Source organism: Dioscorea cayenensis, chromosome 12 (genome assembly GCF_009730915.1).
Source record: "Dioscorea cayenensis subsp. rotundata cultivar TDr96_F1 chromosome 12, TDr96_F1_v2_PseudoChromosome.rev07_lg8_w22 25.fasta, whole genome shotgun sequence".
Taxonomy (NCBI): domain Eukaryota; kingdom Viridiplantae; phylum Streptophyta; class Magnoliopsida; order Dioscoreales; family Dioscoreaceae; genus Dioscorea; species Dioscorea cayenensis.
This window is the reverse complement of record NC_052482.1, coordinates 9,893,348-9,920,191: the sequence shown is the minus strand read 5'-3', so window position 1 is coordinate 9,920,191 and position 26,844 is coordinate 9,893,348. Positions and strand designations below refer to the sequence as shown.

General features: G+C 32.2%; 2 protein-coding genes across 3 annotated transcripts in view; both read left to right on the top strand.

The window, feature by feature from the left end:
* The first annotated feature begins 494 nt into the window (after positions 1 to 494).
* LOC120273857 (beta-galactosidase-like) lies at positions 495 to 23,201 on the top strand. The gene is made up of 18 exons (XM_039280593.1): positions 495 to 742; positions 922 to 1,093; positions 2,179 to 2,418; positions 6,235 to 6,381; positions 7,519 to 7,597; positions 9,184 to 9,367; positions 10,267 to 10,332; positions 15,878 to 16,123; positions 16,790 to 16,996; positions 17,105 to 17,408; positions 17,475 to 17,634; positions 17,756 to 17,864; positions 20,757 to 20,892; positions 21,020 to 21,075; positions 21,153 to 21,452; positions 21,521 to 21,646; positions 21,975 to 22,685; positions 22,768 to 23,201. Exons 2-18 carry the CDS (start codon positions 961 to 963, stop codon positions 22,936 to 22,938), a joined length of 3,375 nt encoding a protein of 1,124 aa, XP_039136527.1. The 5' UTR covers positions 495 to 742; positions 922 to 960; the 3' UTR covers positions 22,939 to 23,201.
* A 3,285-nt stretch (positions 23,202 to 26,486) lies between these two features.
* The window catches only part of LOC120273822 (beta-galactosidase-like), a 45,440-nt gene continuing 45,082 nt past the window's right edge, over positions 26,487 to 26,844 (top strand). The window contains exon 1 of one of the 2 annotated variants that reach the window (XM_039280533.1): positions 26,487 to 26,716. In XM_039280533.1, coding sequence (XP_039136467.1) covers positions 26,584 to 26,716 — 133 coding nt within the window. In that variant the 5' untranslated portion in view covers positions 26,487 to 26,583. The remainder of the gene's footprint in view (positions 26,717 to 26,844) is intronic. The other variant, XM_039280534.1, reaches the window with a different exon arrangement.

Sequence of the window (26,844 nt, the reverse complement as noted above, 5' to 3'; positions counted from 1 at the left end):
TCTATGCTAATGCATTGAATATTTAATTATTGTTTTGGAGAAGATTTATTGAAATAGTTTTGTTTTCCTCGTAATTCTATTTTAGAAACATAAAATAATGGATAAAATTTTCTAAATATATTTAAAAATTTAACAATATACTTCTCATAGTAAAAATGATTTTAAAAAAATAAAAAAAATATATTTGCTTACATCATAAGCACCGGTCTTTATAATACTCCCTTAATTCCAAAATACATGTGAAAATATTTATTCCAATATAGATATTTTTTTATAATATCAAGAAAATATTTATTATTTTTTTCCTAATTTTGTTCATCTTCAATTTTTTAAATTATATAAATAGAGAGAGTAATATTTATAGTCCCAACAAAAATATATAATTTCAACAGAGAAATAATTTAGTAATTTAGTTAATTTTTATATTAAATTTTTAAAAAATCTAATGCTATTATTGATTGTTGTGCATGATGATATGTATTTTGGAACGCATCCTTGGTGCCCTGCATCCATCCTGTCATTTCATCGCACCATCTCTGGTTCTTATCTTTTGAAACGGTGAATCCAGATGAGAGTTTGACTTGAACTTACCAGTGTGGAGGGTGATAACAGAGAGGGAATGAAGCTCCTCTAATCTTCTCCTTCTCTATCTCATCCCCTTCCTCTCTCTCTCTCTCTCTTTCTTGATCTCTTCCAAATCAAGGCTTAGGTCAAGGCATTAGCTCAACAATCTCCCCCGCGGGTAAATCACTCGCATCATTCAACATTTTCTAAATTATTTGTTCACTGATTTGTCCATGAATTTTGTGATTTTTCCTTGATTTTCTGGAGTAAAGCAATGTCTTTTGTTCCATTGATTGGATTAATAGGGTAGAAAGTCTTGACAAATCAATTGTTACTAATTGTATAATTGATATCTAGGGAGACTAGTGCGAACGGAGGATTTGTTCTCTGGCTAGAATGTCGTTTGTTTCTTCAGTTCAGCTTCCATTTTCTTCAAACTCTGGTTATAAGTTTTGGGAGGATCCATCTTTCATCAAGTGGAGGAAACGTGATGCTCATGTGCCTTTGCAGTCGCATGATTCGGTTGAAGGTAATAACTTTTCTTTGTTGAGTATATTTTAGTTCTGTTTCTTTAACTTATTCCTGAATATTTGATATTCACTTCATTGCTAGTTAGGAAACTACTGATCACCTTGATGGAGCTCGTTAGATGACCAATATTGAGCAAAATTTCTTCTTGAAAATTTTTGCTAGTTTCATTTTTTTTAGGGTGTGTAGAGATTTAAGCGAGGAGCAGCGACAGTGACTGTTAAGTCTGCATGCTCTTATGAGATGGAGGAATTCTACATGATCAAGATTTCTTGCATCTGAATTAAGTTAGATGAACCTCTGTACTTTAAGCAATTATGAATCCATGAAGTTGGTCTTCTAAGGCTCACATCCACTGTTGATTTTTTGATTTTGTTTGTGTATTTGTTGTTTTGAGATGGGCATTCTTAACTTGCATTAGTAGGTGATTGCTCCCTAGTTTGAAACTAATGTTAGAAACCCTAGTTTGAAACTAATGTTAGAAATTTTGCAGTGGAAAATGAACATGGATACATCACGATTAGCTAAATTATAATGTTTCCTGTGAGTTAATAGGCGAAGATGTTTGGGGTACATTGGACTAAGTGTAGTGATTTTAAGTTTTCTGACATATTCCTTTACATTAAAGCATCATGTTTGAGGAAGGATGCAAAGGGTGAAAGAAATGGTAATCTGGAAGTGCATGGAAAAAGTAAAGTAAGATGCTTGTTCTTCTTTGTGGAAAATTAAAAGTTAGCATTTTTTTAAACATCTGCACTTTTGATGTATAGGATGTTTTATATGATAGAGGGAATTATGTTGTTCTTATAACTATAAAATATCATCTACCAACTTAAACAGCTTTTCGCCTTAAAACTTGGAGTGGAGATGGAAAGTTTGATTTTACTTGAGCATGAAACTTCTGCTATGTTATTTTATGTTATTTAATTTTTTTTTCATCCTAACTTTTTTATGCATATAAAATTGTTGTTGGACCATGGAGTCTGAACTATTTGATGTTTCCCAGCTTCCTTTTTAAGAAACTTTAGGATTCGGCGGCAAAGTTATTTAATTATTTGATCATATTTTTCATATTATTTTATGCAGGATGTCTTAGATATTGGTATGAGCGCAACAAAGTAGATCATGTTATTTCTAGTTCAGCTGTGTGGAATGATGATGCTGTTTTGGGCGCTCTCAAGAGTGCTGCATCATGGGTTAAGGAGTTGCCTTTTGTGAGGTCTCTAAGCGGCCAGTGGAAATTCCTTTTGGCCTCTTCTCCTGCAAATGTTCCTATCGACTTCTATAGTAACAGTTTTGTTGATTCAGTATGGGAAACATTGCCAGGCAGGTTTTTCCAGTTAACTCACTCCATTGTGATGCTTTGATTTTTTTAGTTTATGTAGTTGTGCTATTTGCACCTTTTCTGTTGCTTATGATACTACTGTTGAAGTTTTGTTCCTTTGCTAATAGCCATTTGCTTTTGTTTGCTATAGAATGGTAACTATGTAATAACAGGACACTGCTGAATATGTTTTCATAACTAATTGATCTACATTTGAAACTAATTGGAGCACATCAGCAGATGAAACTAAGAGGTGCTTAAGTTGGAAACTTCTAAGAGAATTTATTGTAGGAGCAGTTCCTACTAGAAGCACTAGGATTATTGTTTTCATCGATTCTAGAATGAAAATTTCATGATTATTGTTTGATTCTTGACAAATTCTTCTTATCTCTTGAACATCTTTCTGATTTATTTGTCCTGGATTGTAAAAGTTTTCTTCTTTCCAATGAAAATTTTGGGAAGAAAATTACATCTTGGCCACTTTGAAAGGAGACATTATTCACTTTCCAATCATAGGGCAATTTTTAGATTTTTTTTTTTTTTTGGAATCCAAAAGGTGTTTCTCCCTAAGTTGGAAAGCTTTGATTAAGAGACTTAATTAAGTTAAAGCTGCAGAGGCATAAGGGCATTCTTTTCATGTCTTTTTTCCTCCTTTGTTTGTGAATTAATGTTACATAGCTTTAGCAAATGCATACCCTTAATGTACAGGAATATATATGTATAGGAAATGCGGAGTAGGAATTTTTATTGGTTTTGAAGTTAGATATGTTTTTTTACTTTTTTTTAGGTAGACTGTTTTCCATTGTGCTCTAACATAATAAAATATCCAATGTTTTGAATAACTTCATATTTGTTAATGCAATCCTAAACACGCACACAAACTATTGAAGACAAGGATGTAATCTAAGAACTAAAAGAACAGTCTCTCTCCCATACAATTGAGGCACAAGTCTCTTTAAATAAGAGTAGGGATGGGGTTTTCTAACCTTAAAACCAAAGATTTACATTCTAAACTTATATTATTACTCTAATTTTTGTTTGTCTGTTAAAATTCCAGGAGATTTGGATTTTTAACCCATTAAAACTATGTGAGTGTGTTTTTCGATATCTTCCTAATGATAGTTTCTGAAAACTGATACTATCAGTAGAATCTTGATACTTTTGTGTTTTGATGTTTTCAGTCATCCCAGACATAGCCTCTAAAAGGATAAATATCAGTAGGGTTGTCTTTACTTAAGGGTTTATTCAATATCATTCTAGACTTAGCTTTTGAAAAGAGATTCTTGTTTGAATCTTCATGACTAAGTAAACATTTGGAGTGCCTTTAGCATCATCTTAGAGATAGTATCTAAAGAAAGATGCTGTTAATAACATCTTCTAGATTTACAACTCAAGGTTCTTCATTGCAATCCTAAAGCTGGTGTATAGAAAGAGGGTCTATTGATAGGCAGTCCATGATTCTCGTTTCAAGGAGAGGTGTAATCTTACCAGAGTTAGTTTCTGCAAAGTCTAAAACTTGCATCTATTGCCTTTATGTAGCTTCTGTAGCATCTTCGCTAAGTAAAAGCGTCAAGAGTTTATAATTAGGGGTTCAGAAGTTTTCTTATTCTAGCATTGACAAGTATCCAATATAGCTTCTGTAAGGCTTTCATCGAGCTTTTATAGTTTGAATATTGTTCTGTGAGATAATGAAGTATAGATCTTTGCTGGCTTCGACAAACATATTGGACCATCAAACCTTAGTTTAAATAAAAATGAAAATTCCAAGTGTGGGTTCTTACTCACACATAGGATAGACAGATCAGACTATCCTTTTTTGTTTCCTATCCTCATTCTTTCCTTTTTATGTTTCTCTTTACCTCTGTTTCTGCTATTTTTTTAAGATTTGCAGTGAGGGCTCTTTTCAAACTTTTTATGTAGGGCAATAAGAAAGAGAACAAATTATATTTTTTTAATTGTTTATTATCAAAGAAATTATGAAAGGAAAACAAATGCAAGAGAAGAGGCATTGAGGCTTATAATATTCTCATGGGATGTTTTTGAATGAGAAATAAAGTGAGCGGCTGTGTGTACTGAAAAATGCTTTTTTTTTGTTGGGGGTGGGGGGTTTACTAAATTTTGTGCAAACCTGAGACATGCAGCACTTCTTTTTTTTGTCCAAGAGATAATTCTGGGCTTTCTTTATTGGAAAAGTTCTATTGTTGCAACCTGGTCTGTTGCGTCTGTAGCTGCTTGGGCATAGTAACCAGAGTCTGGCCAAGGAATTTGGGCAGCCCTAGATAACGATTTGGATTCATTCCAATAGGATCTCAAATTCAAGAGCCTTGATGAAAATCTGAATAGTTGGTTCGGGAGTAAGGTTTAACCAATTAGGAGTGATCCTTCATTGTAGGATTCTTTGTTAATTTATTGACCAAATTCATGTTGTGCCAGTGTTTTGGGAGGCAGGAGCGTAAACTGAAATCTATATATATATATCTAAGATCAGTTTCTAATCTTCAAATTGAATTGAATTTAAAAATTTGAAAGCAAATGAAAGCAAACCTTGAAGCCATTTTAATTTCATTAATTTTATTATGTTTAAAGAAAAAATTAACTTCAATCTGTTTGTTCTCTGTGATTATAAATTTTAAATTACAGAAATTTAATTAAGCAAAGGTCATTGGAATACTATTCTTATAAAGTAAAAAGAAGTAGCTAGAATATGTAAGATAAATAAATCAAAATAAATAAGTAACAGGTAAAGGTTGTCGGTAAACGAGGGAATATATTTTCTTGTATTTGTATATATGTTTAGGGCCAAATCCTATCCCTTATTCATTGATGCTCTGGAGTCCAAATGGAAAATCAGCATCATTGGTATGATAACTGTACTGTAAAAGATGTATGCATATTGCATACCAAACTGCCTTGAGGTCTTTTTCTTGTTTATTGAATGGACAGAAGGATGGGAAATTAACAGTTTGGATGCAATAATGATGAGATATCGTATGGTAGACTTTGATGGATCTTATGAATGGAAGATCGATAATTCTGATCTTGGTTTATGCATCTTAAAACAAATGGTTTAATGTCCTTTGTTGTGATATATCTAGCATGCAAATTTTCACATTACACAACTCATTACTGTCCATTTGTGAAACGTGTATGGATAAACAAAATATTCAAAATTACATCGACCTTCCATCCTGGTTCAAGCCTTTGTTTGGAAGTCTTGACCAATTAACAATTTTAATTTTTTTTTTATGTGAACTCTAGAACTTCAAAAGAAGAAAAAAAAAAAAAAGGGCCCTCTTGTTTTAGGTCAAATCTTGCTAGTTGTGAAGAAGCTTCAGTATGCATGCAATTCATGATCTTAAATCATAGATTAAATTAATTTGACATGCATTACTTATGACATCTAAAAGATAGAAAAAGCCACATTGTCAAATAAAAAGAATCTATTTAAATCTTAATTTGGTACAAGTTATGGTTGAATTTTAGCTAAAAGCCAATAAAACTTAAAGGACTTTTCATGAACTACAAACTCTCTTACTCTTAAGACCCAAGCGTAGATATAGTTTGTTGATTCAAACTAGAATTTGCTGGAATTGGGTTGCCACTCTTATACTATGTTCAAAGTATTCAAGATTTCGAGGGTTGTATATTTGTTTGTTTCTGAGCCTTTGCATCCAACGTCCTTTATCATTTCCTGAATGTTGTATTATGCCAATGTCTTTTTCTAAATTCTGTTGAAAATAATTGCTTCTTGCTTCATTTTGCTTTTTGTACTGTTGGTGGAATTGTATTTTGACAGGTTTGTGTTTTTGCTAAAACAGTTCCTTCAAATTGGCAGACGCATGGTTTTGATTGTCCAATTTATACAAATGTTGTGTATCCCTTTCCTCTTAAGCCGCCACATGTCCCCTCCGACAATCCAACAGGCTGTTATAGGACATATTTTCATATCCCAAATGAGTGGGAAGGTAGTGTTACTGCAAATGTTTTTGTTCTCTTCGCTTGTAAATCACTTCACATTTCTAACTTGCAATGGATATCATGTTATAATTGTTGATGATGCTAATACTAATTTTATTATAGTTCAAAAGTTAAAACTAACTTGTAACTGAAAGAGTGATTCTTTCATGATTGAAATAAACTCCCTTTGTATCTGCATTACATATCAATAAAAAGTAATGGATTAAAGATCCAGTCTTTTTGTGAGCCAATATCATAACCAAGCTTATTGCCTAAAGTAAACTTGAAAGATACGAATTAGGTAACTGGTTAGGAAAGTAACTAACTGATTCGAACTACCATTGTGTTACTGTTTTAATTATCTATAATATTCAAATGTAGCACATGTTCATCCATTGCCCATTTTGCACAAAATAAAATGATAAATGCCTAGACATGTAGTTTTACCATGTGGAACAACTGATTTTTACATGTGCACTTAATTTTTAATTTTTAATTTAATTTAATTTTTTTTTTATAAATTTTTAGCTTTTGAATTACCTAACGCTTGCCGTTGGAAAAATCTATGATTCTCTTAATGGCAATGTAAAAGAACTGCACATGGTATTTCTCCTTGTCTTATTCATATTCTGTTATCTATTTTTTTAAGTCATCATTATACCTGATAGCTCTGATGTGTCCATAAGAATTGCTTCCTAATGATAGGCCTGAGCAGAATGCCAGGAGATTATGGTACATGATATCTGGGGTAATATGCACAAAGAAGGAAATAGATAATAAAATGCATATGACAGGTATCCTCATTGCAGGGATAGAATACCTCTTTTTAAGAATACTATGTTATATTACCTCTAGCAAAGAGAATATTCTTATGGACAATATATATCCTGAAATTACCATAAATTTATTTGTCGGTACCCAACAGTGATGGTGTGCTCCTAGTTGATCTTCAAAAAAAATACGAACTGTTAGGAGCCACCTATTCAATTGTGTGCACTAGCAATTTTTATGAAAATATTTCCCATATTATTTTTGTGTTTCCTAGTTTCTTCTTGTGCACTTTATCTTGCAACATGACACGTACATGGCATGGGTTTATATCTTATTAGCTTATTAACTGTATTAATTTTTACTAATTCTTATAGGTCGCCGAATCTTGCTTCATTTTGAGGCTGTTGATTCTGCATTTCTTGCATGGGTGAATGGGGTTCTTGTCGGTTATAGGTCTGTATTGTGATGCTTTAAATTCTGAAACATTCTGTTGTATTATCCAGATGTGTTCTATAATCTAATGTCCCAAATTTGCATGCATGTGTTTCTTTCCTTTTTCAATGGTTAGGGCAATTAGTGCCCTATTACTTGCATGTGCTGGCTTATGTACTTCTCTTCTTTGTCATCATCCTAAAGAAGTATCCATCCTCCTATATTATGTAAATTTTAGTTACAAACTGTCTTTTGAAATAATAGCACCCAGACTTAACCTTTTTTTCCTTTAACTTTTAGCATATACAGTAAACCTTATTCTATTTTATTTATTTATTTATTTATTTTTGACAAAATTACATATCAGTCTGGCACAGTGCTGTTTGTGCTTTTTGATGTCTTTGTGTAGCATGCTTTCGACATGAAGTGGTTTCCTTATTTTTTTTGTGACAAATTTCAGCAGCAGTATTACCCATCTTCCCTAGTTAACCTTTAAATTATAGTTAATATGTGATTCAGAATTATTGTAGACTGGATGGCCCTTGGAAACTGTACATACAAATCTGCTCTGTTTCGTTTGATATCTGAAAATTAAATTTGCTATCAGAATACACTTCTTTGCAAGTGATGTAGATGAGTTGATGAGGCATTGCCAGATTTTCACACTTGATCCATAATTTTGATGAACAAGTTATCAAGCTAAGACCAAGAACATATCCCAATTAGAAGCTACTGAAGTATTATTGTTCATTTTGATCATTAGAGAACCCAAGACATAGCATTGCTAGAGATCATAATGTTTCACATGCCAAATCAATGGAGAGTAGAATGCATCTGGTTTAGTTATGATCCAGTTGGTTGTAACTGTTACATAGGGACCCACCACCCTAACTTCTCCATAACTGCAGTTATGGGGAAGGGTTGGCTTAGGGTATATATGAAGCTAGAGAGAATGCGTCTCACAGGCGATGTGGGACTATGGACCAGGTTAACAACTGCGTCCCAATAGTAACAAGACCTATTTGCTGTTAGGCAATGGAAGTCGCTTTGAGGTTATTGTACTCCACCATGCCTCAGCAAAACGGAATCTTCTGATTAAACCAATATGATTTTGGGACTCAATTTTAAGTTCAGCCATATTGAGCTTAATTTGTTTGATTTCCATGACATTTTGTGTGGGATGCCCTGAGCTAAAATAAAATGAAATGCAGATGATATGTCCTGATTGAGCTGAATCTCACCTTAATTAGATTGAAGACAACCATAATGTGGCCTAAATATTGTTCAATCTCCGTAATTAGATTGGACCTATATTACATAACAATTTCTATAAATCATCATGCAGATAGATACATTTATATAATAATTTAAAATACCTATTATTATGTATATTATAAATAAACACATACTAGCATATACTTTTCTGTACTTTACTGGACTGATTGTTATTATTGGTCTTCTTCAAATTTCAAAAATGTCATGAAATCTATGGATAATGAAATATATTTTATAGCTATTATCTCCAACAATGTTCTTCAACACTGTAAATTACAATTTAGAAAACATTTTTACTTCATAAATGTCAAAGATTTACTCTGCTTGTGCAGCCAGGATAGTAGGCTTCCTGCTGAGTTTGAAATCACAGATTGTTGTCATCCATGTGGTTCAGATAAGGAAAATATTCTTGCCGTTCAAGTCTTCAGATGGAGTGGCGGCTCATATTTAGAAGATCAAGACCATTGGTGGTTGTCTGGTATTCACCGAGATGTTCTTCTTCTTGCAAAACAAAAGGTTGGTGAGGCTTATTTTAGCTGTTGTTCTGCTGTTGAATTTACCAAAAAATGCTAGAGAACTGTTTCTTTCTTCCTCATGGCACTTAATATTGAAATCTGATTTTCTACCCTAGAATGCTCTACCTATCTCATTTGTTATAACAGTTTTGCCTATCTGGCTGATATGCTTGGGCTGTATTACCATGCACCAGAGGCTCACTTGTGTCAATGTTCCCATTCCATGCTTTTTTGAGCTTCTTAAATGTCCGTGTATATATGTATACATAAGATCAGTTGTGTGAATTTTCACATGGCATGCTTTTCTGAGCTTTCCAGATGTAAATATAAGAATTGGATTTAACTTAAAAAGTCTCCAAAAGTATTCAAATGGCAATTAGCCAATGGAGTTAGCTACAAATCACGAGGCTGTACTTAGTACTCTTCCTGGGTATCAATCCAGTGGATAGTTACTGGTTATGATATTTTATAAAAATTTCGTCCTTTCTATTGAGCTACAATTAAGTTTTCATGCTTTATTGTAGTCTTTGCTTTCTGTGATAGCATTTATAGCTTTTTTACATTGGAGAATTCCAAATAAACACATACTTATTTGCTTATGGATCTAATTTACTTCTGTTGTGGCTAGACACATGGTCAAAAGCATGACAACCAAAGATTGAGGGATGAGATTGTTTGTGGTTCAAAAGCATGGTTTACTTGGTCTAGATCTTGAATGAAATTGTTTTACTTACCAATGTTGCAAGGCTCTAATATTTGTTCTGTTGTAAATGCTTTGTTTAGCTTCCTCTACTGTTATATATGCCTGTTTGAAAATGTAATTAATACCTTCTTTTAATATGATTTGACATTGTAACAATATGTTTGATCACTCATAAAGGAGATAAATTTATCTTGTAGGTCTTTATCACGGACTATTTTTTTAAATCAAGATTCGCTGAAAATTTTCTTGTTGCTGAACTTGAGGTAATATATAACTTTTTAAACATTGAAATGGCAATGTCTCTGTTGTTATTGCTGCAAAATACAAAATTTATTAAAATAAATTTATAATGCTTTTGATTCATGCTAAATGAATTTTTTATTAATGCTTTTTAACAATTACATTCACATTGTTCACATTGTCTACTTATTTTCTGTTAATATTAGATGGAGTCTTGTAATATTTTTGTAGCATTAACTCAAAGGATTATGTTATTTTGTAGACAGCTATTTCTGTTAATTTCTGGTGTATATTAGAGACACTTGCATTTGCATATGCTTTGGTTAAAAGAAAATAAATTTGTTGATGAATTTTTAAACAAAATTTACTTGATTGCTTTAGTGGGTCTCACCTTACTGAGAGGCATGTGTATATTAAAGTGTATACCATCTGTGAGAGTAGAATATGGTGACCAACAGTGTAGGAATTCAAAATACAAGAATCTGTAGGCATCTGAATACTGTTAACTAGCATATTAAGGAGGAAAGCTATTGTCTTTTAGCCAGCATTTGGTCGAGAAATGGGACAATAAGGATAAATAATATATGGCAAGATTGGACTAGCGTGACCCTTTTATGGTTCTTTTATTATGATTGGTAGTTATGCAAATTTTAACCCAGATCTTGCAAGTATTTAGATTCCCAGCCGTCATGATAATGCTATAGCTTCAATCTGGTTGATTCTTGACTGCCGAGGTGTGAATGAGTTATAAATATATTAGGTAAAAGGGACTAAATAGGTTAAGATTGGTTTGAAATCCCCTAAATGGAGGGATAGAACCAATTTTTTAAATAGAGGGATTTTGTTAAGTTAGTCTTGTGGCTCTTAATGGAAGATTGGTTTAGGAATGAGTTAGTTTTCTATTGTTCCTCTTGTGGCTTACTATATAATACTGTGTAGTAACAATCCATATGAAATAAAAGAATTTAGAATTCTCATCTCATATTTTTGCTTAATTTCCTCCTGTAGCTTACTATATAATACTGTGTAGTATCAATTCATGTGAAATAAAGAATTCAGAATTCTCTTCTCATCTCATATTTTTGCTTAATTTTAGTACAGTAACATATTAGTATTTGCAAATTTTGACGGTGTAGATTTTAAAAAAAATGTAGATTATTAAAAACGAAAAATGGTCAAATTGGTTGATTATTTGATTTGGGAGAATTGCATAGAATTATTGGACCGGTTACTATTGCTGAATTCTTTAAAAGAGAAATGAAAAAAAAAGTACTCAAAATAATGATCTTATGTGGTTACCTGGAAATAATCTATTGTTTATCATTAAAGTAGGTGAGTTCATTAAGACATGGTTGAATCAAAATAATATCTTCTGTTTTCTGAAGTTAGAGTTCCACCAGAGGACAATATCAATGATATACCATGTTCTATTAAAACACCCGAAGGATTATACAGTATATTGAGTGTAGAAGTAGGGCAACATTTATATTAGCAAAAGAGGCTTTAGAAATCCATGCACAAGTACATATCAACAAAAAGTTATAGTTGTTTGCTATAAACATGCAACTAACCTATGAATTAAATAATTTCAGCAGATGTTAAATGCTAAATAATTGTAAATTTATTATGATTGTTTTCTGGCCAAAGTAAAATTTTTATGTTATTTTAATGGATGTGGTTTATGCACCATTTCAAAAAATAAAAAATAAAAATAAAAATAAAAATTTGTATGTTAAGACTTTTTTTTATTAGAGTGGTAGATGCAATTTCAAATTCTATAGGGGCATATATGCATAATGCCCTATGTATAAGTGTATATATGCAAAAATGTGCTCTTCTAGGGGCATACTTTCTAGTAAAAAATGCATATATGTGAGAGATTGTGTAAAAAAATGTTCTTTTATAGGGGCATATACTACAAAGCGATACATATATGTACGAATATTTGTGAAAAAAAATGTGTTACTTTAACGTATATGTGCAGAAACAAATTATACATGTATGTGTGTTGAGAGAGAGAGAGAGAATCCGGAAAGATGCCCCAGTTATTTTTTCCCACAGAATTGGATAAACTAAAATTTTTTTCCCTGAATCTTCTTGTAGGTGCGACAAATGCATCACGATGTATTTGTTTGGTCCTCAGTGTTTGCGCCGCATGTACCAAACAGTCCCTTAATCTCAACCTTTCTTATCAGTTAGATCCTCTTTGTAAATGAACTAATATTCTTTATAACATGCAGTGTTGCATAAGTTTGAATTTTTGAATAATTGAATGAATTGCAAGTCTTAACAATTTTTTTAGTACTGTCCTTGAGCAAATAAATGAGACTCTTTCTATATCATATACTCATATAATTTGTTGAATCACTGCCATCTCAAATTATTAGAACTTCAAAAACTCTTCTACTCCATGCACAATCTGTGATCTATATACTAGACCAACCATAAAGAACATTGCCATTGATCAATGGGGACATGCATACCCCAATTATCAATAACAAGCCTTGCTTCCTTCTTTCTAAAATCTTTTCTTTGTACTATGATGAAGAATGTATTGATTTAAATTGCATCCTTGATGATGAAGACTATATTCATTTAAATTGCAATATCAAAATTTTATAGTCCTCGAGCATCAAAACTAGTAATTGCTAGATGCATACTGAACCAAGCAAATCAAATTAGATGGGAACCAAAGAATTTATTCATAGATCTTCAAACTCAAAATAGTCCTCTTAAATGCAGACTAAAGGTCTTCATACTCTTACAATGAGAATAGGAAAATTAGGGTTATCAGCATAACTCTAAAATTCATTCTTACCCTTTTAAACCAAATTAGCATAAATATGTAACAAAAGACAAACCTGTAAATAACCATATTTAATATTACTTTAACTATTCTCCTTAAATTTTTGATGTGGTGAACATCTAGAGTTTGCCTAAAAGAATCTTGAATCGAGCTATAAAGTGATGCCTTGCTTGAAATGTTATCTAATAAGTTGACAATCAATCTCAATATTTGGTCCACTTAAGAAAAATTGAGTTATACATAATCATTATAGTACCTTTACTATTGCAAAAAAAAGTGTAGCCTCAAACTGGGGGAAGCCCCAACCCAAGCATTTAAAAGCCAATGAATCCATATATTTCAGCTCTGGTAGGTTCCATAGAATGATACTCAGCCTCAGTAGAAGATTTAGAAACATCTTGTATCTTGCTTTTCAAAGATACCAAAGTATTCCCCATATCAATATATCAACTGGTAGTGGTATAAAGATTTGTGATCATTCTAGCTCAATTGCTTCAGAAAAGTATGTAAGACCAAAGATAAAGGTAAGGAAATAATAATCCATTATAATAAGTATCAAAGAATATGAGTGCAAACAGTTGAATTAGTAGTGTATGGAGCAGAGCTAAACTAATTAACAATATTTATAACAAATTGTATATTATGACAAGCCACTAATTGAGCCACAAATCAATCCTGAGAGAAGCCTTTAATAATAAATCAAGCTTTATAGTGTTCATGAGATCCATCTACTGTTGTCTTCATCTTATATATCCACCTACAAGCACTAATATTTTCACAAAGGGGTAATTAGGCAAGATCCCATGTGCGAGTTTTGTGTAAAGCATCAAGGTTTTCTGATATAGTTTCCTGCCAAAGGGAATGAAAAGAGGCTTCTTTGAAAGATGAAGGTTTAGTAAGATATTGTATGGAAGATAAAATGAGAAATATTCAGATGAATAGATAGCAAATAAAATAGTCAATAAAGTATATCTACTAGGAAATCGACTAGCATGAGGTGGTTGGACACGAATGAGATGGTGAATTAGGAGCAAGATCAGTAGACATAGAAAGAGATGACAAACTTGTAGAGTTATATTGACCAGATGAAGGATCATCTTCAGAACCTTGTGTTAGGGCTTTAGGGCAACAAGTGTATACTTGTGAAATTAGAGAACACTAACAAGGAGTCAAGATGTGAAGAAGGCATAACTACTTTGTTATTCAAATTATATCAATTAAGACTATACCAAGAGATCAAGAACAAGAAGAATTACTAGATGAAGAATTAAATAGAACTTTTTCTAGGAAATCTACTTGTTTAAAAATGCATAATTGATTTGTAATAGGATTAAACATTTTGATTAATTCAATAATCAAGAAAATTAGACATGCATGGCGTAGCAGCAGATAATTTTGCATGTTCATGAATAAGCAATAAGACGAAGCAAATATGCGCAAAACTCATAAAAAGGAATAATAAAGTGGAAAACTATACAATGCATTAAAAGGAGGAAGACCAAGACTATGAGCAGAAGGAACATGAATAATATAATATGGGGCACTTAACACTGCTTCACCCCGAAATGCAACAGCATTTTTTTGTAGAGAGTAATAATGATCGAACAGTGCCTACAATATGATTTTGCAAGCTCCATTTCGTAAAGAGGTCTAATGATCTCTACCATTCCTATGTTGGAGGCATTTAATATGAACTAGACTGTAGGAAGTGTTCTACTTACCTTACACTGAAAAATACAAAAACTGTAAAATAACAGTTGTTAGCTGTGGTCTTGGTCTTTTACTTAATGTGACAGTTTCGACAGTGAAGATGTGATGAAATCTTACTTCCGGTGCAAATCATGTTGGAAATCCCAGATTTGTAGGAATTAATTTCTCGATTAATGTGAATTAATTTTGTGCAATTGTTTTTTTTCTTTTTTCCTTTTGTAATTATTTTCCTATTTTATGATCAATTTATGTATATGAATAGGAGCTAAAGAGATTTAAATTTCGGGAAATAATACAAAAAATTCTCTCAAAACTTTTTTCAAGATAGGAATGATCCATCCGTTTCAGACTAGCTGTAACCTTGCTGTCTTTATCATGACATGTAAATTATTATTAATGTGAAAATAAAATTGATTCCTAGTCAGACTTGTCAACATTCTTGAATTGAATTTTATTATATTGATCTCATAAACTTGTACTAAATATTTTTCCAACCCCTCCATCTATATTCTAGATTGTGTAAACATCAAGTTTGAATATAATTTGATAGTTGTCTTTGTACATTATTTATCTTAGTTGCTAAAAGCATTTGTATATCCTTCTTCTTTCAATTTAATATTTTCATTGTACATTTATATTAATAAGACAATGAATTTTTCTTTTTACATTGGCAAAGCTACTATAAAGTTCAATTTGCCTCAATTCTCAAAACTCTACAATGACCTTTTGCATTAAATTAATTTCCTTATCACATTCTTCCAAATGATAATCATATATCTTCATTATTATTGAGCTCTTTGATTTTACTCAATATGTCCTGTTAAGTGAAGAGCAATTGGATCATTTGTTTGTAGCTAAGATATCAATTATCTCTTTATTTCACAACGGTTAATATCTTTTGGTTTATCCTATAATTCCAAGTGCAATGAACCAGGTTCTAAACTAAAGGCTTCTTGATGGCTTAGGACACTCAAATGTGATAGCGACCAGGTTTAATTCGTATATCTAAGAATTTATCTACGGTTAATCTCTTTCATATGCTGCTTATCCAGGTTGAAGTAAAGTTTGATATGATCCATGTGGATTCTGAAGATGTTGACATTTCTAGGTTTGCCATTGAAGCAGCATTATATGACAATGCAGAGTTGCCTGGCTACAGCAAAAATGAAGGTGTTGCTGATTCTAGTTCTTATAGCCCAGTGCTTCTAAAGCCAAAGTCACTGTGGAGTGGTTTTGGTTTTCCTGGTTATCACCTTTTTGGGAAACTAGAAATGCCAAAGCTATGGTCCTGTGAAAACGTGAGAAACTATATTATGAAAATTATAATTTGCAAGCAATTTGAGTACTTACCTGTCTGTCTACTTGGACTTCATATGATACCCCCTATTTTTAATTCCGTCACTCAGTTACTGCAAGAATATTTTCCTAGTAGGGATTTTGGTAAGCTGTAACTCAATGATAAATATATTTTAGAGAAAATTAATTTGACTTTTCTGAAGGAATTTCTTCTTTTGCCAGATATATTAATGAATCTAATGTAAAATAACAACAATGTTGATGTATCCATTCTTTGTCACTGATGCTTGCATATAACTATTAAAAACGATAACCATCTCTAGCAAGTTAATGCTATGTTCTTATCAACACATATAATTATCTACACTCATCCATTTTTTGGTGTTCCAAAACTGCTGAAAGTTCATTATTGATTTTATTAAAATCTTTTCATTTTTCCAAGAGGACAATAATATATAGATTTTTTTTTTTTTAATTGTGGAATCTGAAGTATTTTCAAGTCACATTTTCTCAGCATTTTTGGAAGCATATGTGCATCATGTCTTGTTTTATTTATTGTTTCAATGATCAATTAACAAATAGTTTATTTAGTAGTTTCTTCTTCATAGCTTGTGGGTGAAATTTTGTTACCTTAAAGGTTTTGTTTTTCCAAATTCTTCCATGAACAGCCAAACTTATACACTCTGGTTCTCACCCTCAAAGATGAATCTGGAAAACTACTAGACTGTGAATCATGCCAGGTAGGTATGAGGGAAATATCTCGGTCTCATAAGCAGATACTTGTTAATGGACAGCCAGTGGTCATTCGAGGTGTCAATAGACATGAACATCATCCATGTACAGGCAAGACCAATTTGGAAGCCTGCATGATTAAGGTGAATTTTCGATGGCACTTAAGATAGAGAGTTTATGTACTTGTAAAACTATTACAAGCCTGCTATGTTGTTTTCCTTACAGTCTCCTGTATATATATTTACTTGTAGGATTTGGTTTTAATGAAACAAAATAATATCAACGCTGTGAGGAATAGCCATTATCCTCAACACCCTAGGTGGTACGAGTTGTGTGATCTTTTTGGAGTTTATATGATTGATGAAGCCAATATAGAGACACATGGGTTTTCTCTTTCTTCTCAATTTAAGCATCCAACATCAGAACCAAGCTGGGCAACCTCTATGCTGGATCGTGTTATTGGCATGGTGGAGAGGGACAAAAACCATGCCTGCATTATTTCGTGGTCATTAGGAAATGAATCTGACTATGGACCTAACCATTCTGCTCTTGCTGGTATTAACTTTTTCTCAATTAAAAGCTATCCTTTTGCTGTTTTAAAATTTGAAAATCAATTTGTAGGTTGGATTCGAGGGAAGGACCCTTCTAGGCTTTTGCATTATGAAGGGGGTGGATCTAAAACATCATCAACCGATATTGTATGCCCCATGTATATGCGTGTGTGGGACATGGTAAAAATTGCTAATGATCCAAGTGAAACTAGACCTCTGATTCTGTGCGAGTATGCCTTCCATTGTGCACTAAGTTTTCTTCTTATGTATTTTCAGCTGCTATATTTCTTCTAACATTGTGGAGATTAATGTTGAAATAGTTCTCTCAAAATGCTTGTATTACTCCTTCAGGTACTCACATGCAATGGGGAATAGTAGTGGAAATATTCATGAATATTGGGAAGCTATTGATCACACATTTGGATTGCAAGGGGGCTTTATTTGGGAGTGGGTTGATCAGGTGGGTAAAGCTTCAGTTAAAATGTATTTATACACCTCTCTATTTATAATATAATCTTACTTGTCAAGTTATGACAAAATAATATTGGAAATTGGTCAGTTCAGGCAATGAAAAAGTGTAATACTTATTAGTAAATTTTGACTACTTATGAAAAAGTCCAATAATATTATTATGCTTTTTGAAATCACAACTGTGTTATTTGTAATAGAACTTCTAGAATGTTTGTAAAATTGGTTTGATCTGTGACAAAAGAAAGCTCAAAAATATCTAGAACTATTCTTGGTAATACCTATGCAAAGTCTATGAAATTTTGTTTCCACTTTTCGATACTAAGAAACCGAGGAACGAATTTATTCAACATAGATTAAGAGTGTCACCTATCACTGGTAAGTTGATAGAGAGTCAATTTAAATGGTATAAGCATGTCCTTAGACGACCTATAGATGCTCCTATAAAAAAGACGGAAGCTCTCCAAGTGGAAGGTCATAGAATAGGGAAAGGTAGACCTAAAAACTTTACATAATGATGTAGTAGAGTTTAGTTTATCTTGTCTTTTTGTCCTGATTAGAGCTATGTGGAAGGAAGGATTCATGTAGCCAACTCCAATTAGTTGGGACTAACGGCTTCTTGTTGATATTAAGAAGCAAAGGATTTATTTTATTGTTTAGTGCATTGCCTAAAATAATTCTTTTACAAGTGTGTTTATTTATTTTGTATGACACTGTCAAAGGATTCTGTGATTATCAGGTGCACAGTTTGATTCTGTGACTATCAGATTCACAGTTTTAGTTACCAGAATTATATTAACAAAGTATTGGTGATTAGTAGAGGTCACATGCTCATTTAGTTGAAATCTATTTTTCGGGATTTTTTTTTTACAAGCTTGAAATTATTTCCTCATAAGAAATTTAATATAAATTAGCATGTTAGATTTTATATTTTGGTACTAGTGGGCCCTATATGTGGGCTCTATATGGGCTTAGGGGTCTTACACAAAAAGTTCTCAAGACTTAGTGGCTCAACCCCTATACCTATATATAAACCCATTACACTTCTATCACACAACCGATGTGGTACTATATTTCCAACACCCTCCCTCAAGTTCAACTCGGTCGAACTTGCTTTAGACTTGTACACCAGAGGTCTGTTTATTAGGACTTGTACACTACTTTGTGTCTCAGAGGTCCTACACACATGGAGGTCATATGCACATGGACTTGTACCACATCGGTGGCTCCACTATATTTCTCTGATACCTTGTTAGATTTTATATTTTTGGTACTAGTGGGCCCTATATGTGGGCTTTATATGGGCTTAGGGGTCTTACACCAAAAAGTCTCAAGACTTAGTGGCTCAACCCCTATACCTATATATAAATCCATTACACTTCTATCACACAACCAATGTGGTACTATATTTCCAACATAGCAAAATCTCATTTATATGCAAATAAGTATGTAATTACATTCTCTTTTTTTCCTAAATTCATATTTAATTGTTTCCCTTGTTTTTTTCACCTAATTGCAGAAATGTGGTAATACTTTTCTGGCTTGTACCATTTGGATTGTTCAGAAGTAATTGTGACACCTTTCTTGCTCTCTCTTCTTAAACTGCATCATTGAAACCTCCTTGCCTTCTGTAAATATTTTTTTTGAGAAAAGTAATCTACTTTCAGAATAATAAATTTTGTCTACTATCAAGCGCATGCTGCAGGTACTGATGGTGTTGACTGCATGGTTTTTTGACATCAGAGGATGGAAAACTTCTTTTGAAACCTCAAATAATTTTTAGTTACATAATGTTGAGTTTCCATAATTGAATCTCATTCTTGGCTCATTGTCTACCTTTACCATGATAACCACCCAAATAATACCTTTGACCTCAATATGAGTTAAGACATCCTTTTGCCTTGTGAATTGCCTGCATGAGGTTCAGTTGATATGTACTAGTAACAGATTATAAATGCGCCTGATTTATTTAAGAGCTTCAGTCATAGTTTTTCCTCAACAAATGCGTTTTCCTTCACATGGCAATGGAAATTGGTTTCTATGCTTCATCTGTAAAACCTCTTGAACCGTTAATTGTTGTTCCTTGCAACCTAGTACCCAAAGGTAAACATTTTATTGGATAGACAAGATCAACAGTATCTTGTGTTAGATGATCTTTTTTATCATGGGGGCATGTTTTGACATTACAAAGAAAGAAGCAACTAAATTTGTGCACCGGTCACCAATGAGATTTCTACAATCTAGTGAGATAAATGAAGATAGCGAACTATGTTTTGTCAGATAAAGATGACTTGATGTTGAGACAAATATACATTTGCCCTCTGAATCATTCATCTGTTTGTGTCAGTGACAATGATATTGAGTTTTATACATCTGCCTTATGACCATGCATGCTTAATTCTCTACAAGTTCACTTTACAAACACTGAATTCCCACCCTTAAATATTTTAAGAACTTTAAAGTTTCCGAGTCATTGGAAAAAGTTCAAACTTACATGTTTAAATTTTCATCATTCCTAGCATTGTGATCACCTAAGATATTAGTATGACATCCAAATGTGAAAATCTTGCACTATTAGAATTTCAAGTGCATGTGTACAAATACAAAGTCTGTAGTTAAGGTTTTTTTTTAATATTTATTTAGAATCATATAATTTAGAGTCACATATGCACATGCATTTTTAATGGCTCGCTGCAACTGGGAAACTTCTTTCACCTAATTGAGTAATATCTCCATTTCTTTTCAAAAGTTTTGTATCCTTCATAATCATTTCATGGTTTCTTAATGTTCAGACTTTTCTTGAATTTTAATTAGCTAGCGTTTAATCAAGCAGAAACACGATTTTTTATTTTTGTGATATGCTCTTGACTGTTTCCCCATGCAGGCTTTATTGAAGGAGGGTACAGATGGATATAAATACTGGGCCTATGGTGGTCACTTTGGAGATACACCTAATGACTCAAACTTTTGTTTAAATGGCCTTACCTGGCCAGATCGAACTCCTCATCCTGCCTTACATGGTCACAAGAGAATAATCATTTTTATCTTAATTACCAAATTATATATGAACAAGCGGATGACAATGATTACATTTTCACTTCTTATTTTTTGTACAGCATTTCTCATAATGTTCTATTACTTTTTCAGAAGTTAAGTACGTCTATCAACCAATAAAGACAACTTTAATCGAAAGCAGGATAAAGGTACTTGGCTTCCTTAGCCAAATATTATTCTTTGCCACTGAGAAAAGCCAGTACATTGTAAACCTTTCTTGTTGCAGATAACAAATGCACTATTTTTCGAATCAACAAAAGGATTGGAGTTTCGTTGGCATCTTATGGGAGATGGATGCAACCTGGGATCTGGGGTGCTCAATGTTCCAGTAATAGAACCACAAAGTAGTTATGATATTGAGTTGGATTCATGTCCCTGGATTTCTCTTTGGGCATCATCTTCTGCAATAGAAATATTCGTAACAATAATTGCAAAGATGAATCATTCAACTCGTTGGGTGAAGGATGGCCATATAATTGCTTCTTCTCAGCTGTGCTTGCCTTCCAGAAGAAATCCTGGACCTCATGTATATTCTCTATAACACTTCTCAGTTCTGACTAAATGTCTCATGGTTGACCAGCCCATGATTTTCAGGTTATTAAAATAGGAGACTGTCGGGGTTTAACTTCTGAGAATATCTCTGGCATTCTCACTATTAACAAGGAGAACAACTGGCAAATCAAGGTCAACAACAATACGGGAACTATTGAGAGTTGGGAGGTAAAAAATTCTGTTGACTTTAACTGTTTATAATTTTTGTGTGCTTCATTTATTTACACTAATTGATTAATATTCCCACTTCCTGTTTATTTTATGGAAAGACATGGTTGATTTACAGCTGATATAGCATGCTACTGCATAATCATTTTGCATGCATTTTGATTGGTGTCTTGGTTCCTAACTACCTTGGTTACTGTCGACATCTTTATTGAATGTCTAAGGAAAAAGGATCTTTGGTATTTTATTTGTCTAATCCTCAGGTTTTACTTTTTATTTATTTATTTTATTTAATACACTACAAGTTCTAAAAGCTATGGGTTGGCTGCAGGTTGAAGGACATTTGTTGACTTGCAAAGGTATACTTCCCTGCTTTTGGCGAGCTCCTACTGATAATGATAAAGGGGGGGAGTCAAATAGTTATGCAAGTAAATGGCGGGCATGCCATCTTGATAAGATGTCAGTTCATACTACTCATTGCTCCATCGAACAACAGACAGATCATGTTGTGCAAGTGAAAACTGTTTATTTCATTGTTACTGAAGATCAAAATTTCCTGTCTAAAGATAAAGACACCATTGATGAAACAGAGACAAGAAGTACAGTCTTCTTCAGGGTCGAGGTGTGCTACTGGTTCTATGATTCTGGCGATGTGATTGCTGAATACAATGTTAATCCTAACAGTGATCTCCCTCCTCTACCACGGATTGGGGTTGTGTTCCATGTTGAAGAATCCTTTGATAAGGTGACATGGTATGGGAAAGGCCCCTTTGAGTGCTATCCGGATAGGAAAGAAGCTGCCCATGTTGGCGTATATGAAAGCAGTGTAGCAGATATGCATGTACCATACATTGTTCCTGGTGAATCTTCTGGCCGAGCAGATGTAAGATGGGTAGCATTTCAAGACAATGATGGATATGGCCTGTTTGCTTCTGTTTATGGTTCATCACCACCAATGCAGATGAGCGCAAGCTATTATAGCACTTCCGAGCTGGACAGGGCAACTCACAACAAAGACTTGGTCAAAGGAAATGACATTGAGGTACCAGTTTCACAGGAGTGGGATTATCATAACTATTAATTAAACTTAATTGAAAATATCATTTACTGATATTTTGTTGCAGGTGCATCTTGATCACAAGCATATGGGCTTGGGCGGAGATGACAGCTGGAGTCCGTGTGTTCATGATCAATACCTGGTGCCTCCGGTTCCCTACTCCTTTTCCATAAGATTGTCCCCGACCCGTCCTTCGCTGTCCTGTCAGGATATTTACATTTCTCAGCTCCCGCCATGATGATCACCCTTTGTGTTGAATTTTCAGAACAATGTCTTGTGAATAGAAATTTAAGGACAATTTGTATGCTGTGTTGATGCATGGTGTCGAAACTATTTATTTGAACAGCAAAGAGATGTGTTTCAGTTATGCAAGGATGATTGGTTGTTGTGATGGGCTCAAAATTGAGAGCAAGTTCTTGGACTGTTTTTCGTATTTATTGTAATGGAACACTGATTATGTTAAATTTGTATGGAGCTGCTAAATTCAATCCCTTGGTGAAATTTGACAACAGGACGTCATTTTTTGATTGGATTGAAGAAAATGGACTTACGAGAAAAGTGTGGGAAAAAACTTGTGCCTAATTCTTTTCACTCGCTTTGCCTTTCGCCCATCCAATCCAAGCGGCCTAGTTCTTTTTATTTATTTGTTTTACCTTCAATGATCTTCATAATTTTTATTTTTTATTTTTTTCTCCCAGATAGTCTAACTCAATTGTTACTTTAATCATCTTCATAATAAACCAGGCAGTTCAGGAAATCAAAGCTACATTAGATGACGCTAACCAGAGTCATCTGGTTTTTTTCTGCTTTTGATTGAGAGCTTCAAAAGTACCTTTTTGCTTTAAAGATAATATCCAGAATACGGAGTTGGTAACATACTTTCCTTGTCAGCTAAATGTCAAACTTCATGTTTATATCAAAGTATTTTGTCTAAATTTTAATTAAAAAAATAAACTTTCAAGATGGCAATAAATTTCTATGTGAAAGTGATTTTTCTAATTTAATTAATATTAAATAAATAAAAATTACTCTAATCCATGGGTAAAGTGCCAAAAGAAAAAAAAAACTTTGTGGTTTTTTATTTTTGCGAAATAAGGACAATGTTTTTTTCCTCGATTTTATGACATGTGATTTCTCATATTTGCAAAAAGAGGAAAATTTGTTACCAGTGTTAACTCACATGGGCAAAATCGCCATTTTAGTTAAAAATCAATTTAAATGACATAAAAAATATATATTTTTTTAAGTTCGTTCTAAAATTTTGCTAAAAAAAAAACTTAAATTCTAAAAATCAAATAAAATTATAATGAAAAATCATTTTTTTTATGCCACGAGGTTTTTTTCACATGAATAGATGATTTTGCCCTTACTAAAAAAGAAAAAATTAGCACCTTTAACGGTTTTCCCTTTTTCGCAAATTTAAGAAATCACATATCATGGAATCCGAAAAAAAAACTTGTCTTTATTTTGCAAAAATTGAAAATCACAGTTTCTTTTGTACTTTTACTTCAATCTTTCAACTAAACACATTAGTTTTTGGAAAGAAATGGTTTTTAGAAACATTAAGAAGTTTTAAAAAACAATAACAATTTTTAAAAAAGTTAGTGCTAAAAACTAAAAATAAGTTATTTTATCAATTATTAAAAAAAACTAAAAAAACATGTTTTGTTTTTTTAAGGGCAATCGTGCTTTATGTGCTGACAAGGTATTGATATTATGGCTTCAATTTATCTTAATGAATAAAATGACTATATGTCAAAAAAAGAGCTAAGTTAGAAAAAAGCCCTCAAAAATCACTAAAGGGTAGAGTTAGTATTATACCCCCACGGAGTCTTAGATTATTTTTTACTTTCTTTTTTATTCTATGCTATTAATTACATACCTTTATGAAATTAATTAATTAAATTTCAATAATTTACTTAATTTTCTTATATATATTGATATAGATATTATATTATATACACACGCGTGTATATACTACAAAATCTCTATAAAATAATAGTTTTAGAATAAAAAAGAATTATCATTTCACAGAGGTTATTTATTTATTGATAAGTGAATAATTTATTAATTTATTGATAAAATGAATATCTATTAATTTAAAGGAATGTTAAATAACTTTTGAAGTATTTTAGGGAAAATAATAATTTGATGGAATCATTTATAAATGAAGAGATTATTCAATAGGTAATTGATACGCCAATTGATAATGATCAAGATCTAGATAATAGTTGTGTTTTTCTAAATGTTTTTTTTTTTTTTAAGTTTTTCTAACAATCGAAACTTTAAACCTAAGGAAAATATACCAAATATGGTATGTTTTTTTGCAAAAAAAAAAATATGGTTGAGATTGAATTTAGTTCACTAAAAATACAAATGACTTTAGATGTATATTTTATAAAATAGTAAAATTTAAAAACAGAAGTAGTTTAGAAAAACTTTAATTCTGTGAATTTTGCATGGTACTTCTTCATTATTAATTTATGTTTCCATTGGATCCTAAATAGTTTTAAAAAAATTATTATCTTATGTATTTAGTGAAATTATTAATTTAATTAGTATGTTGGTCGGGGTCGGGAACGGAAAAATATTATTTAATCGATGTTATTGATTTATCGAGGGTTTAATGTATGTGCGTATATATATATATATGTATGTATTGTATAGTATATATATATATATTTATGTATGAAGATATATGCATGTGCAAAGTAGATGCATCATGTGTATAGTTTTATAAGGTTTTTTATAGAATATTATTATTTTAATTTAATTACCAATGTGTAGTTTTTTTAATATTAAAATTTGATTTTTGTTAAAAAACGGGAGACTCACTAGCATTTTTAAATAAAAAAAATAGTTTTACATTCAAATCCTTATAATTTCATAATATTTTCTTATAACTTGTTTTTTAATAATTGTACACTCCTATTTCTACTTTTACTAATTTTTAGATTATTAATAATTTAAATAATTTAATATTTTATCATAATAACAAAATATTAAACATCCAAAAATTTTAATAGCCAAAATTTTAACATGTAAAAATTACTCCTCGCAATTAAGACAAACTCACTTCTTCAACAAGTCATCCATTCAACCATCTAGAACAAGTAGGAGGAGAAGATGGTGGAGAAATTTCTCAAGCAAGCCACCAAAACTACCAAAATATGCCTATCCATAACTTGGTATGATCGAGCAGGTGAATTCCCTGCAAAGCAAGGACACATTCTCTCCAAACAAAAAGCCAGTTTCTGGTTTTTCAAAAAATATGGATGAGCATAACAAGAGATATGCAATGGTACAAAACTTAAAAAGCAAGGTCTGATTAATATTACAAAGTGTCAGACAGACTACTTGGGATATTTAAAAGTATCAGGGATTAATAAATAATTTTATTTATAAATAATATCAATAATATGTAATGATCACCAAAAGGGATAATCTTAGTGAAGGCATACCCATGAAAATTATTTAATGATGATGATGATAATAGTAAGAGCCTATATCATAATTATTATAAATAATATCAATAATATGTAATGATCACCAAAAGGGATAATCTTAGTGAAGGCATACCCATGAAAATTATTTAATGATGATGATGATAATAGTGAGAGCCTATATCATAATTATAATAAATTAATAATTACATATCCACCCACATGGATTGAAGTCCAATTAAAATGAAAAATATCACTCATAGCCAATAAACATCCTTGACACTCCTTCCTTTCATTTTCACTCTTTTGCCACATTCTCAAGGCTCTTATCTTTTGGTACAGTGAATTCAAACAAGAATGTCGTTTGATTTGAAGTCATCTCTTTATTTCTGTGTGTGTGCGTGCGTACGCGCGACCGAAGGATTTGTTCTCTGGCTAGAATGTCGTTTGTTCCTGCAGTTCAACTTCCATTTTCTTCAAACTCTGGTTATAAGGTTTGGGAGGATCCATCTTTCATCAAGTGGAGGAAGCGTGATGCTCATGTGCCTTTGCAGTCGCATGATTCGGTTGAAGGTAATAACCTTTTTGAGTATGTTTTGTTTCTGTTTCTTTAACTTGTTCTTGAATATTTGATATTGACTTCATTGTTAATTAGAAAACGACTGATCATCTTGATTCAGCTCGTTAGGTGACCAAAATAG